Consider the following 16,261-nt stretch of genomic DNA (forward strand, 5'->3'; position numbering starts at 1 on the left):
AAAAAAGCCCAACCCTCCAGCTTTCATAGGTTGGGTGCTTTGACTTTCCAGACAGGCTAGTTCTCTTAAGTGTTGGCAAACAAAGGACATACATTTCTTGCCTTAAATGAAAAAAAGAAAAAAAAAAAAGGGCAAAGACTTTGGTAATGGTCCTTGCTCTATCAGGAATTTCTGACACATGCTGGGTTCCCCCTTCGCAGGTGAGGAAACCAAAATGAGTCAGCCCTGCACCTGTTGCTCATGTGCCAGCCGCATGCTGTCCTCCTAACACATAAACAAATCTTTCTTTCCCGTGGTGGGGATGCCCTATTTGTGTACTTAATACCTGAATGGAGAAAGTGGTGTCTGCAGTGCACTGAAACTGGATTTATAGAAAGTCACACTTAACACCAAGTGGATTAATGTGCATCAGATCCTTGAGAAAGCTGTGAAATATTAAGTTAGAAATCATCACCAGGACTTTCGGAAGTCTGGGGAGTAACTGGAGTCTGGCTGAGAATGGCCACGTGATCCTGAGTAATCCTGTAGTTTCCATCCTGTGTTCTCTTTGCTTTTCCTCTCAATTTAGAAGCTGGAGAGTTTCAGAAGAGCCTGAGTAATGCTTGATTAAATACTAGAGTTGAATAACAACCTGGCATACTTCCTTCACTTCCTTTCACTGCTTATGAAAGGGAGAAGAGTGAAACTGCACTTTCTGGGAGATTCTGCACATCAATATTTGGGGACTGGCGCCAAGGTCTGTTCAGCTCAGTACGCCTGAGGTTCATGCTTAGTTTCTGTTGCGCAAGGAGATAGGTTTCCAACTGCTGAGAGAGAAAATGAAACTTTAGCTAAGGTTCAGGAGCCTCAAATTGAATGCAAAGAATCTGCCCAGTTAATTGGCCCCAAGAAAGAACAAGGTAATTCTATAGTTTCAAACTTTCTGAAGCCCAAAGTCCCTTCAGAGTTTGATTAGAAATTAAGCCAAACCCTAGAAAATATTCACTCAAAAGATATTTAAGCTGTATCTGCACTAGTATGAAGAAAAGCAAGTTCAGTCTAATCAAATAACTGTTTACTGAACAGTAGCTTAATAAAAATCAATTGGTTATTTTCAGATTAGCTAGTTACTAGGAAAAAATCCAACTGAATAAACATTTTATGTCTGTACTTAGAGAAATGAACATGACTTAGCATGATTGGGTGTGCCATACCCTGAGGGATTTTCCTAGATATGCATGTGAATATCTTTACCACTTTCTACTTAAGCATAGTAATTATGGCCTATACCAGCCAAGGAAATTACAAAGCACTTTTGCTAAAACTCTGCTTTCACTGCCACAGGAGTCAAAGTTCATCTCCAATGACCCTCTTTTCTGAAGACCCTAGGTGTGGCCTCAGAATCCTTTTCATTACTGCCCTCCTGACAGCCTTAACCAATTGATTAGAACTGACCCTAGAGATACACCTTATTTACCTTTCCTCTCATGAGCACATCTGGAGGTAAAGTTGTAAAATGAAAACTATGCACAAATTTAATGCCTCACTTATTACTTAGCTCACTTAGTTGTGATCAGACACCTTTATGGAAGCACCTGAGTTGGAGTTAAAAAGTAATTTCTTGCCAACCAAACAAGTCTTGCCAAGATACATTTCCAGGTATATACCATGATACCATGTTCTGGGTAAGACCAATCCCATTTTGGACCTTGTTTCTCCAGAGGAACTCAACAATAACTGATAATTACCTGACAACTTCATCAGCCGAGCCAGCTGAGATGACACATTATGCAACGGTTACATAATTTTTGTTGTACTTACCTTCTATGGAGGCTTTCATCTGGAACTCTACAATTGCTTTACACCCGTTAATTAAACCTCACAATACATAGTGGAAGAAGAACTACTGCCTCTTTGCCTGAAATGGTAGAACCACTCACCAGTGGAGTTTCCAGAACATGAAGTCACATTATTGTCTCTGATGGATCTGAAAACAGAACCAGAATGTAGCTTGGCACCATGCCTCAGATAAAACTGAAATATTGTTCTGGATCCAAAATGGTATCTGATTTTACAAATCCTATAACACCATTTTGGATCCAGAACAATGTTTTGATTTTACCTGAGGCATGGTCCCAAGCTACATCCTAGTTTTGTTTTCAGATCCATCAGTGACAATAATGTGACTTCATTAATCGAAGCCTCGAAGAGCTAGAGAGTTGAAGGTATATGCAAGTGAGTCAGTATAATGATTGATCAATAGGATACATAGAGAAGAAAGTGAGGGCACAAGGGTAGGAAAGGACAGTGAAAATGTGCTGGGGAGAATGTATTGAAAATCTGGGTCAAAAGTTAATGGGTTGAGGAGGGAGGGAATGTCGGAACAGATGTATATGTATGACTGATTCACTTTGTTGTAAAGCAGAGACTAATAAAAAATATAAAAATAAAAAAAATTTAATGGGTTGAAAACATCTGGGCCAAGGGATTACTGGAATTGGAGTTTATAGGGAGTGAGCTACAAGGATGGAGGTGATAATTGGAGATTATGGAGGGTTTGGAGTCATTGATCAAAATTATGCCATGGGAGGACCAGGCATAAGGTAGAGTAGGAGAAAACAGCTCTGAAGATAAACATCAAAGAACTGAGAAGCCAAAATACTAGAAATATTATCTGTGTATGTTGTAGTTTCAAAAATTTATTTTGGGAGTCATGTTGATAAAAGTTACCCTTAGCCAAGAGTTGAACAAGCTTTAGAGAATTTGAGGAAGTGTTCCAAGGGGGTGGTAAATGACTTCCACAAAGAGAGACAGTAAGAAGTATGGATTGATAATATGAGACTCAAATCTGTGACTCTTTAAGGAGAAGGGAGAGAAAAAGGCTTGAAGCAGCAATGAGGAACAAGAAATTCACTACCTCATCTTCGACACAAATAGCCATCACCTGAGATTGCCACATAGAAAGTGAGGTTTCAGGAGTGTCCCAGGTTTCAGTTAAGCAAGGAGGTGAGGGAACATTAAAGACTTTGCTATTAATGACTTTGAATAAGAGGGCCTAGTTGAAAGCATCTCAAATAGTTGGGAAGGAGTGGGAGAGGATCACAAAGGCAATTCCCATTTCCCTGGAACCAGAGGATTAAAATCTGAGTAAGGAATGATCTGGAAATTCTGGTCTTCTTGAAATAACTGATATGTACCAGTTAAGGGGCAGAATGAATTAGTCCTGAGGGACCCACTTGTGAGTGATGACAGAGGGAAAGGTGTGTGTGTGTAGGATATGGGGATGGGGGCATCTTGACAAGATGGAGAGTTCTGGGCTCCCTCTAGACTCCTGCTGATAGACAAGTTCTGAAGAGAAGCCTCTTATTGCTGGCACCTAAAACAATTTTCCAACCCTGCAGTAGCTGACTGCTGGGAAATGATATTGCTCTCTTTAACAAGTACATGATATTCCATTGTGTGGAAGTACCACACAACTGATTCATTCCAGCATGATGGAGTATTCTGTTATACAGGTTTTCATCTTTTAGAACCCTGATTTCATTACAGAGTCTAACCTCATTAGATAGCTATTGCCCAGTTTATCAACAATATTATCTATTTTGATATGAACTTAATTAAATGAAGTTACAACTATGTTTAAATACAATAAAATGGCAAAACTGGAAGATTGATAATATTATAACTTATTTTGCCACCTTTAGGAAAAGATCCAACTGATTTATTAACCCTTTCTAAAAAAAATAAAAAATCAACGTGGGTAATTAGATAATCCTGTTATTTCTAATTTTTTTTTTCTGGTTTGAAAAGTTAGAATAACTAAGTAATAACCTTGTAGCAACAGTTTATTTGCTGAGTGCTCTCAGCACTGAGCCATGACTTGGAGAGGGTCAGAGTGAGGAGAGAAGGAGATGCCTAGGCTAGGTCTCTACACTCTGAAGAAAAATCTAGATTGGTTCCTTGGCTCAAAAGCAGGAGCAGAAGAAAAATCAAACGTATTCATGACCTGAAGGGGATTTTGGCATCAAGTTCATGGGCAGAAAATAACAATAAGTGGTTTTCTCATCCATTTAGAGGACTATAAACAACATAAACATATTGTAGAGAACAATGAAAACGCATTAGGTTTAACTATGCTGACAGTTCTAGAAGCTCTTAGCTACAGAAAAGGGAAGACGTTTTTGTGTTGTATCAGGAGAGAATCCTTATTTGATTTTTAATGGCATTTGCAATCAAAACATTTATTGTAACTTACATTAAAATTCCACTATCCTTCTTTTACAGAAAAAGACTTTCAAGGAGTATGAATGCATTTTATACAAGGTTGAAGAATTTTTTAACGATGGGCTGATCAAAAGGGGGTGAAATGCCTTTTCCGTAATACATTTTAAATTGATGTAGTATTAAAGTATAAAAATCATGTGGCCAAGCATTTTTTCTTTTCTTTATAAACAATATAATTATATTAACTTAAGAAAGTTAGTTTTTATCATTTCTCAATAACAATTAAGTTCAAACATTGAAAAAGAGAATCCTTATCAAAAAACACCTAGGGTTGTTGTAAATCCCCTCTTTGAATAAATACTTTAAAGTTTAAAGTTTAAACCAGTACAGTACAATCATTTCTTGCACATGGAGCTGTTGTGAAGATTTCATGAGTAAGTATGTGAAAAACATTTAGTAGGATGTCTGGCATATATGTGTCTGATGCATGATAGCTATTCATTGGAAAGAAATACACAATTTTGGAATCTCTCTTTAAGAAAAGAATACAAAATTATGAATATAAAAAGAGATACGAAAGTAAATGGAACAATCAAAAATTTACAAACTTTAGAAACCTTAAAATACTACATAAACTCAAAATCCAGAAAAATAACAGTATTTTAATAACTAGATGCCTGACACATCTCTGTAGTGCTTTTTGTCTTACACTTTTATCCATATTTTTTATCTCTGCATATGATGTTTAAAAAAATATTTCATAGAAAGAATAGAGAACTAATTCAGTCTTTCCTCTCCCTCTAGCACAGTTAATTGAAAAATTTTTTTTTATTATTGGCAGTTTTGAAAATCTTATTTTTGCTTCATAATTTATTTTTGATAAAGCCATGTGCATTTTTAATATTGTTGGAACTTTGGGGAAATCTCTAGTGTGTTTCATATATGAGTTGAAATTTGTGAAATAATTTCCATAAAGTAGTTTCTGGCTCCATATATTTCAGACCTTATTTCTCTTTCATTATCAGAGCTGGATACCATAGAACATGTGCATCTCATCATATATCCCCTGTCCTGGCACCTGAAAGAGTCAGCATGTGAACTGGAGGAGTTTCCTCAGAATCCATTGCTACATTATGATAATTAGCAATAATTGAACAACACTTGGAAGTGCCTGCAAATCACATAAAGATATCTCACTAAGCCCAAACTAAATGTATCCCTGACTCAACATTCCATTAGTCAACTGTCAAAAACACTCGGCCACTCCAGCACCCAATATTTGGAAAAGTCAGAAATTCTGGCTATGTATAGAAGAAGCTTTTAGACACATCAAAATTGTAAATATAAGCAATTTAATTATCCTGGGACTAACTGAGTATTTGCTTGAATTGTGGACCAAGAAGCATCATGCTTACCTCTGCATGTCCGTCTTCACAAATTCAGATATAGTGGTCTAATAAAGGAAAAAAATACTCTTCAGACAATTAAGTTATAAGCATGTGTCAATATTTTATTAGAGTTTCACTGCAAACGAAAAGTTCTCTAAAAGACCAATGCAAAGATTTTGGTCTTGGTAGAGACATATAAGAAAAGAGAATGGTTAGTAATCTTTTTTAGACTCCAAACAAAACAAAAATGGCGTCAGATCAAATGACTGTAGACTTTTTTTTTTAACATCTTTATTGGAGTATAATTGCTTTACAATGTTGTGTTAATTTCTGCTGTATAACAGTGAATCAGCTATATGTACACATATATCCCCATATCCCCTCCCTCTTAAGTCTCCCTCCGAAACTCCCTATCCCACCCCTCTAGGTGGTCACAAAGCACTGAGCTGATCTCCCTGTGTGATGCAGCTACTTCCCACTAGGTATCTATTTTACATTTGATAGTGTATATATGTGAGTGTTCCTCTCTCACTTCATCCCAGCTTACCCTTCCCCCTCCCCATGTCCTCAAGTCCATTCTCTATATCTGTGTCTTTTTTCTTGTCCTTCCCCTAGATTCGTCAGAACCTTTTTTTTTTAAATTCCATATATATGTGTGAGCATACGGTATTTGTTTTCCTCTTTCTGACTTACTTCACTCTGCGTGACAGAATCGAGGTCCATCCACCTCATTACAAATAACTCAATTTCATTTTCTTTTATGGCTGAGTAATATTCCATTGTATGTATGTGCCACATCTTCTTTATACATTTATCTGTCAATGGACACTTCGGTTGCTTCCATGTCCTGGCTATTGTAAATAGTGCTGCAATGAACATAGTGGTACATGACTCTTTTGAATTATGGTTTTCTCAGGGTATGTGCCCAGTAATGGGATTGCTGGGTCGTATGGTAGTTCTATTTTTAGTGTTTTAAGGAACCTCCATACTGTTCTCCATAGTGGCTGTATCAACTTACAGTCCCAGCAACAGTGCAAGAGGGTTCCTTTTTCTCCACACCCTCTCCAGTATTTACTGTTTATAGATTTTTTGATAATGGCCATTCTGACTGGTGTGAGGTGATACCTCATTGTAGTTTTCATTTGCATTTCTTTAATGATTAGTGATGTTGAGCATCCTTTCATGTGTTTGTTGGCAATCTGTATATCTTCTTTGGAGAAATGTCTGTTTAGGTCTTCTGCCCATTTTTGGACTGGGTTCTTTGTTTATTTGATATTAGGCTGCATGAGCTGCTTGTAAATTTTGGAGATTAATCCTTTGTCAATTGCTTTGTTTGCAAATATTTTCTCCCATTCTAAGGGTTTTCTTTTCATCTTGTTTAGGGCTTCCTTTACTGTGCAAAAGCTTTTAAGTTTCATCAGGTCCCATTTGTTTATTTTTGTTTTTATTTCCATTTCTCTAGGAGGTGGGTCAAAAAGGATCTTGCTGTGATTTATGTCACAGAGTGTTCTGCCTATGTTTTTTTTTCCTCTAAGAGTTTGATAGTGTCTGGCCTTACATTTAGGTCTTTAATCCATTTTGAGATTATATTTGTGTATGGTGTTAGGGAGTGTTCTAATTTCATTCTTTTACATGTAGCTGTCCAGTTTTCCCAGCACCACTTATTGAAGAGGCTATCTTTCCTCCATTGTATATTCTTGCCTCCTTATCAAAGATAAGGTAACCATATGTGCGTGGGTTTATCTCTGGGCTTTCTATCCTGTTCCATCAATCTATATTTCTGTCTTTGTGCCAGTACCATACTGTCTTGATTACTGTAGCTTTGTAGTATAGTCTGAAGTCAGGGAGCCTGATTCCTCCAGCACAACTTTTCTTTCTCAAAATTGCTTTGGCTATTCAAGATCTTTTCTGTTGCCATACAAGTTGTGAAATTTTTTGTTCTAGCTCTGTGAAAAAATGCCATTGTAGTTTGATAGGGATTGCATTGAATCTGCAGATTGCTTTGGGGAGTATAGTCATTTCCAGAATATTGATTCTTCCAATCCAAGAACATGGTGTATCTCTCCATCTGTTTCTATCGCCTTTAATTTCTTTCATCAGTGTCTTACAGTTTTCAGCATACAGGTCTTTTGTCTCCTTAGATAGGTTTATTCCTAGGTATTTTTTTCTTTTTGTTGCAGTGGTAAATGGGATGGGAGTGTTTCCTTAATTTCTCCATCAGATTTTTCATCATTGTTGTATAGGAATGCAAGAGACTTCTGTACATTAATTTTGTATCCTGCTACTTTACCAAATTCATTGATTAGCTCTAGAGTTTTCTGGTAGCATCTTTAGGATTCCCTATGTATAGTAGCATGTCATCTGCAAACAGTGACACTTTTACTCCTTTTTTCTGATTTGCATTCCTTTTATTTCTTTTTCTTCTCTGATTGCTGTGGCCAAAACTTCCAAAACTATGTTGAATAATAGTGGTGAGAGTGGGCAACCTTGTCTTGTTCCTGATCTTAGAGGAAATGGTTTCAGTTTTTCAACACTGAGAATGATGTTGGCTGTGGGTTTGTCTTATATGGCCTTTATTATGTTGAGGTAGGTTCCCTCTCTGTCTGCTTTCTGGAGGGTTTTTATCATAAATGGGTGTTGAATTTTGTCAAAAGCTTTTTCTGCATCTATTGAGATGATCATATGGTTTTTCTCCTTCAATTTGTTAATATGGTGTATCACGTTAATTGATCTGCATATATTGAAGAATCCTTGCATTCCTGGGATAAACCCCACTTGATCATAGTGTATGATCCTTTTAATGTGCTGTTGGATTCTGTTTGCTAATATTTTGTTGAGGATTTTTGCATCTATGTTCATCAGGGATATTGCCCTGTAGTTTTCTTCTTTTGTGACATCTTTGTCTGGTTTTGTTATCAGGGTGATGGTGGCCTCATATAATGAGTTTGGGAGTGTTCTGCCTTCTGCTCTACTTTGGAAGAGTTTGAGAAAGATAGGTGTTAGCTTTTCTCTGAATGTTTAATAGAATTCTCCTGTGAAGCCATCTGGTCCTGAGCTTTTGTTTGCTGAAAGATTTTTTATCACAGTTTCAATTGCAGTGCTTGTGATTGGTCTGTTTATGTTTCTATATCTTCCTGGTTCAGTCTCAGAAGGTTGTGCTTTTCTAAGAATTTGTCCATCTCTTCCAGGTTGTCCATTTTATTGGCATATAGTTGCTTGTAGTAATCTCTCATGATCCTTCATGTTTCTGCATTGTCAGTTGTTACTGCTCCTTTTTCATTTCTAATTCTGTTGATTTGAGTCCTCTCCCTTTTTTTCTTGATGAGTCTGGCTAATGGTTTATCAATTTGTTTATCTTCTCAAAGAACCAGCTGTTAGTTTTATTGATCTTTGCTATGGTTTCCTTCATTTCTTTTTCATTTATTTCTGATCTCATATTTATGATTTCTTCTGCTGACTTTGAGGTTTTTTGGTTCTTCTTTCTCTAATTGCTTTAGGTGTGAGGTTAGGTTATTTATTTGAGATTTTTCTTGTTTCTTGAGGTAGGATTGTATTGCTATAAAATTCCCTCTTAGAACTGCTTTTGCTGCACCCCATAGGTTTTAGGTCATTGTGTTTACATTGTCATTTTTTTCTAGGTATTTTTTTATTTCTTCAGTGATCTCTAGGTTATTTAGTGGCGTATTGTTTAGCCTCCATGTGTTTGTATTTTTTACAGTTTTTTTTTTCCTGTAATTGATACCTAGTCTTATAGCGTTGTGGTCGGGAAAGTTACTTGACATGATTTCAATTTTCTTAAAGTCACCAAGGCTTGATTTGTGACCCAAGATATGATCTATCCTGAAGAATGTTCCATGAGACTTGAGAATACTGTGTATTCTTTCATTTTTGGGTGGAATGTCCTATAAATATCCATTAAGTCCATCTTGTCTAATATGTCATTTAGCTTGTGTTTCCTTATTTATTTTCATTTTGGATGATCTGTCCATTGGTGAAATTGGGGTGTTAAAGTCCCCCACTATGATTGTGTTACTGTTGATTTCCCTTTTTATGTTATCAACATTTGCCTTATATATTGAGGTGTTCCTATGTTGGGTGCATAAATATTTACAATTGTTATATCTTCTTGGATTGATCCCTTGATCATTATGTAGTGTCCTAATTTGTCTCTTGTAATAGTCTTTATTTTAAAGTATCTTTTGTCTGATATGAGAATTGCTACTGCAGCTTTCTTTTGATTTCCATTTGCATGGAATATCTTTTCCCATCTCCTCACTTTCAGTCTGTATGTGTCCCTACGTCTGAAGTGTGTCTCTTGTAAACAGCATATATATGGGTCTTGTTTTTGTATCTATTCAGCCAGTCTATGTCTAATGGTTGGAACAGTTAATCCATTTACATTTAAGGTAATTACTGATTTGTATGTTCCTATTACCATTTTCTTAATTCTTTTCCATTTGTTTTTGTAGGTCTTTCCCTTCTCTTGTGTATCCTGCCAAGAGAAGTTTCTTTAGCATTTATTGTAAAACTGGTTTGGTGGTGCTGAATTCTCTTAACTTTTGCTTGTCTGTAAAGGTTTTAGTTTCTCCATCAAATCTGAATGACATAGTTGCTGGGTAGAGTAGGTTGTAGGTTTTTCCCTTTCATCACTTTAAATATGTCCTGTCACTCCCTTCTGGCTTGCAGTTTCTGCTGAAAGATCAGCTGTTAACCTTATGGGGATTCACTTATGTTATTTGCTGCTTTTCCCTTGCTGCTTTTAATATTTTCTTTGTATTTAATTTTTGATAGTTTGATTAATATGTGTCTTGGCATGTTTCTCCTTGGGTTTATCCTGTATGGGACTCTGCGCTTCCTGGACTTGATTGACTATTTCCTTTCTCACGTTAGGGAAATTTTCAACTATAATCTCTTCAAATATTTTCTCAGACTCTTTCTTTTTCTCCTTCTTCTGGGACCCCTATAATTTGAATGTTGATGCATTTAATATTGTCCCAGAGGTCTCTGAAACTGTCCTCAATTCTTTTCATTCTTTTTTCTTTATTCTGCTCTGCGGTAGTTATTTTGTCTTCTAGGTCACTTATCCATTCTTCTGCCTTAGTTATTCTGTTATTGATTCCTTCTCATGTATTTTAATTTCATTTATTGTGTTGTTCATCATTGTTTGTTTGCTCTTTAGTTCTTCTAGTTCCTTGTTAAATGTTTCTTGTGTTTTCTCTATTCTATTTCCAAGATTTTGGATCATCTTTACTCTCATTCCTCTGAATTCTTTTTCAGGTAGACTGCCTATTTTCTCTTCGTTTGTTTGATCTGGTGGGTTTTTACCTTGCTTCTTCACCTGCTGCATATTTCTCTGTCTTCTCATTTTATTTAACTTACTGTGTTTGGGGTCTCCTTTTCACAGGCTGCAGGTTCGTAGTTCCCATTGTTTTGTTTGTTTGTTTGTTTTGTTTTTTTGTTTTTTTGCAGTACACGGGCCTCTCACTCTTGTGGCCTCTCCCATTGCAGAGCACAGGCTCCGGATCCACAGGCTCAGCGGCCATGGCTCACGGGCCTAGCCACTCCGCGGCACGTGGGATCTTCCCGCACTGGGGCACGAACCTGTGTCCCCTGCATTGGCAGGCAGACTCTCAACCACTGAGCCACAAGGGAAGCCCCCCATTGTTTTTTGTATCTGCCCCCAGTGGGTGAGGTTGGTTCAGTGGCTTGTTTTGGCTTCCTGGTAGAGGGGACTGGTGCCTCTGTTCTGGTGGGTGCGGCTGGATCTTGTCTTTCTGGTGGGCAGGGCCACGGCTGGTGGTTTGTTTTGGGGTGTCTGTGAACTTAGTATGATTTTAGGCAGCCTATCTGCTAATGGGTGAGGTTGTGTTCCTGTCTCATTAGTTGTTTGGCATTGGGCATCCAGCACTGGATCATGCTGGCCATTGTGTGGAGCCAGGTCTTCAGGTTGAGATGGAGATCTCTGGGAGAGCTCTCACTTATTGATAGTATGTTGGGCCAGGAAGTCTCTGGTGGTCCAATGTCCTGAACTTGGCTCTCCCACCTCAGAGGCTAAGGCCTGACACCAGGCTGTAGCACTTAGACCCTGTCAGCCATGCGGCTCAGAAGAAAAGGGAGAAAAAAAGAAGGAAAAAGTAATAATAATAAATTTTAAAAATTATTAAAACAAAAATAATAATAAAAGACAAAAAAAGAGAGCAACAAAGCCAATAAACAAATCCACCAATGAATACAAGCCCTAAAAACTAAACTAAGATAAACATAAAAATCAGAAACAAATCTGTTGCAGACAGCAAACCCCACATCTACAGTTGCTTCCAAAGTCCACTGCCTCAATTTTGGGATGATTCGTTGTCTCTTCACAAATGTAGTGTACATCAAGTTGATTGTGGGGATTTAACTGGTTGCTCCTGAGGCTGCACGGAGAAATTTCCCTTTCTCTTCTTTGTTCGCACAGCTCCTGAGGTTCAGCTTTGGTTTCGGCCCCTCTTTGCGTGTAGGTTGCACTCAGGCTGCTGTTCCCACCCAGACAGAATAGGGTTAAAGCAACAGCTGATTAGGGGGCTCTTGCTCATTCAGGCTGGGGGGAGGGAGGGGTACGGTAGTTATAATTGGAATGCCAGGTGTGCCTGAGGTCACAGAAGCCTATGTGACGTTGCAACAGCCTGAGGTGCACTGTGTGTTCTCCCAGGGAACTTGTCCCTGGTCACGGGACCCTAGCAGTTGTGGGCTGCACAGGCTCCTGGGGGGCTGGGTGTAGATAGTGCCCTCGCTTGCACACAGGATTCTTGGTGGCTGTAGCAGCAGTGTTAGCATTTCATGCCTGTCTCTGCGGTCCGATCTGATAGCTGTGGCTCGCACCTGTCTCCGGAGCTCATTTAGGCAGTGCTCTGCCTTCTGTGGGCACACTGGAGAGGAATCCCCTCTCCTCGCGCACCCCAAAACAATGGTCTCTTGCCTCTTAGGCAGTTCCAGACTTTTCCCCAGACTCCTTCCCGGCTAGCCGTGGCACACTAGCCCCCATCAGGCTATGTTCACGCAGCCAACCCCAGTCCTATCCCTGGGATCTGACCTCTGAAGCCCAAGCCTCAGCTCCCAGCCCCCACCCCCTCCCCCTGCAGGTGAGCAGACAAGCCTTTCGGGCTGGTGAGTGCTGGGCGGCACCAATCCTCTGTGTGGAATTCTCTCCACTTTGCCCTCCGCACCCCTGTTCCTGTGCTCTCCTCCATGGCTCCAAAGCTTACCCCTGCCACCCACTGTCTCCGCCAGTGAAGGGGCTTCCTAGTGTGTGGAAATTTTTCCTCCTTTACAGCTCCCTCCCAGAGGTGCAGGTCCCATCCCTATTCTTTTGTCTCTGTTTTTCCTTTTTTGTTTTTCCCTACCCAGGTACATGGGGATTTTTTTGCCTTTTGGGAATTGCAAGGTCTTCTGGTAGTGTTCAGTAGGTGTTCTCTAGGAGTTGTTCCACATGTATAGGTATTTTTGATGTATTTGTGGGGAGGAAGGTGATCTCCATGTCTTACTCCTCTGCCATCTTGAAAGTTCCCCCAAAAGACTGTAGACTTCTGATTGATGGACCTCTCGGTGTTTGAGCAGCTAACCTCCCAGAAGTTCTCAGTCTCATTTAGGTCTTTACAAATTTGCTTAAACCTTTTGTCTATAATGCTAATTTCTTCCCAGAAGGATGTTGTAAATTATGTAGCTCAAAAAGTTCTCTCCCAAACCATGTTTAAAAATATTTTTTCCTTTGGCATAGAGAAAGGTCAGTGTTTGGATCTGGGTGTGAATTTCAGCCAAGGGACTTCCTCAGGTAACTTAACCTCCAAGAGTTTCGATTTGCTTCTCTACTGAAGGAGATTAATAATCTTTATTCCACCTGGGTTGTTGTGGAAATAATAGGAGTCAATTAAAAACATCTAGCACAAAGTCTGGGATCTTGAAAGTGCTTAGTAAATACTAGTTCTCTTCTTCCTCTTTGGGACTATGATGCAACGCATTTTCATTTTTTTTTGTATGCTCTCTCTAAGAATAAACAAGCATCGTGCTCTCAAAAAATAAATTTGAATTGAATTATTTACTCTAGAAGCAGCTTTACCATCTTAAATACAAAAGAAGAAAAAGGACAATATAAGCTGTTTGCTGTGTCACCAGCAAAAGATGGAAAGTGTTATGACAATTATGACTGAATTTTTATAAAAGTGAAACAATCAAAATATAAATAATTGACAATAGCCCATATTTCCTGCAGAAAAATGTACAGTATCTTTATACAATGTAAGCCAAGAACTTTGCCTACAAAGTTCCCTATGTATAACAACGAACAGAATGTTGAAAAAAATGGGTTATTATAATTTATTATACTCTTAAAATGAATTAAGCATAGTTAGACCACTTACAAATTATACCTCAGTTAATTTGTACAGTGCTGCCATAAAGACAGTTTTTCTATTCTTCTTTTTAAGTCGTGAAAACAAAGGCTTATCATTGTTTAGTCTTTTGTCCAAGGTCACACAATTAAAAAAGAATATAGGCACCTCTCAAACCCAGAACATTTGTACCGCATGCCATGCTCTTTCTCCAGCACCACATTGTCATTCCTAGATGGTCTTTTGAGGGTCATTATAACTTGATCAAGAAGATAAATTGTATTTATTATAAAAGTGAAGTTAGTAATTTCTTATATTGTTGTCATCATTCATCTATGGTGCTAAGTACAGTTCTAAGTATCCAGTTCTAGGAGGATGCTTATAAAGTGAGCAAATATTTAAGAGTTTTTAAGGCTCTGTACTGGCCAATCAGAATGGATATAGACTTTAGTTCTGGAGCACTTTCCTGGAGGCCAGCACTGTTCCAGGGGTTAACGCTACATATACTTCATCCTGGTGAAAGTTTCCTAGGGAAGAAGGGCCAGCCTGTGAGGAGTATGACACCTTTAGAGGGTTCAGTTATGAATCAGTTTTTTCTTTTTTCTGTCATAAATGAACAGCCTATATGGCTATATCTCTGAGTATCAGAGATATATCAGTCCTAACTATACTTCTTAAGAAAAATACTTTGGATAGGATTACCTAAATTGCAGTGGTGACTATTTATGAATGGTGGAATTGTAGGTGCCTTCTGTTCTTTACAGTTTAATTCGCTCATTCAGCATACATTTATTGAAAGCCTAGTAAATGGCAGGCCCTCCTAGACTCCTGTATTTCAGAAGTGAATAATACAGGAGTTGTTCCAGTTATTTTTGTTGGTGTTACATTTATAAACAGAAAATGTTCAACAGAGTTAAGTAAAGAAAGTATATCAAATAGTTGAATGGTAAGATGAGGAAAAGTCCTGAGAAAAATCAATCCAGAACTTTAAAAAGATTACATTGTATTTATAAAAAATACATGTCGGGCTTCCCTGGTGGTGCAGTGGTTAATAACCTGCCTGACAATGCAGGGGACACTGTTTCGAGCCCTGGTCTGGGAGATCCCACATGCCATGGAGAAGCTAAGCCCATGTGCCACGACTACTGAGCCTGAGCTCTAGAGCCCAAGAACCACAACTACTGAGCCCGTATGCCACAACTACTGAAGCCCATGCTCTAGGGCCTGTGCTCCACAACAAGAGAAGCCACCGCAATGAGAAACACATGCACTGCAACGAAGAATAGGCCCTGCTTGCCACAACTAGAGAAAGCCCTCATGCATCAATGAAGACCCCATGCAGCAAAAATAAATAAATAAAATAAATAAATTTATTTAAAAAAAAATCGCTCTCCATCAGGAGTGCATGCTGATAGCAGTTACACAGATAGGGAGAAGAGGGTAAGGGAAAAAACATTCCAGCTGTATAAATTTAATACAAATGTAGTTAATTTTAATTATTTAATAATAGGATGTGAATGCATCAATACAAGAAGAAAGGCAATGATGACAGAGTGGGATATGGTCAGGTAAAGAATTGTAATAATAATAATATTATTATTATTTATAGCCACAGTCTTCCTGGAGTTTTGGAAAAGGAGAAGAAGTACACTGACCTATACTTGGGACCTTATTGAATGGGAAGAAGAGGAGGTAAGATGTTAAGAAACCAGGAGATAAGGAAACTGGAATAACATATGGTACAGAAAATCATTCACTGTCCTTAATGTCCAAGCAGGAAGCAGCTAAACACCATTCAATTTTTACTTGACTTTTTTTTACTAACAAGATTCTTATTTTATGAAGACAGTAAAGATCAATGATGAAATGTGTAATTTTTTCAAAGCACTTCTATGATGTTTCCTTAAATTGCATTAGTGGAAAAACTGTGCTAATTAAAATATAGGTTAGGGTTAAATAAACCCTAAAATAACTTTCATCTAATTTTTTACAATTTGCTTCTTTGCCAAGACTTGATATAAAAGTAGGCCAAATTCCGGAAATTTATTAAATATTGGATTTTTTAAAAATGTATGACAGATATTTAGTTAACTTTAGTTTTTCTCATAGGAAACACTTCGTCCCCAGTTTGAAGCAAAGTATTACAAGATGGAGAGAGTGAATCCCATTAGTGGAAAACCTGAGCCACATCAGCCTTCCTCAGACAAAGTCACTCGGCTTCTTGTTTCTATCTCAGGAATATTCTTCATGGTAAAGTATAACCATAAATCTCAGAATGTGGGATTCCAGGTTTAGAAAGACGTT

General features: G+C 38.1%; 1 protein-coding gene across 1 annotated transcript in view; it reads left to right on the forward strand.

The window, feature by feature from the left end:
* ANO3 (anoctamin 3) overlaps window positions 1–16,261 on the forward strand; it is a gene marked incomplete at both ends in the record, with an annotated part of 391,580 nt that overhangs the window by 337,207 nt on the left and 38,112 nt on the right. The window contains 2 exon segments of the mRNA XM_081240506.1: window positions 15,567–15,649; window positions 16,067–16,207. Of these exon segments, the coding sequence (XP_081096632.1) occupies window positions 15,567–15,649; window positions 16,067–16,207 (224 nt within the window).

Source organism: Mesoplodon bidens, assembly GCF_964165515.1.
Source record: "Mesoplodon bidens genome assembly, chromosome: 7".
Taxonomy (NCBI): Eukaryota; Metazoa; Chordata; class Mammalia; order Artiodactyla; family Ziphiidae; genus Mesoplodon; species Mesoplodon bidens.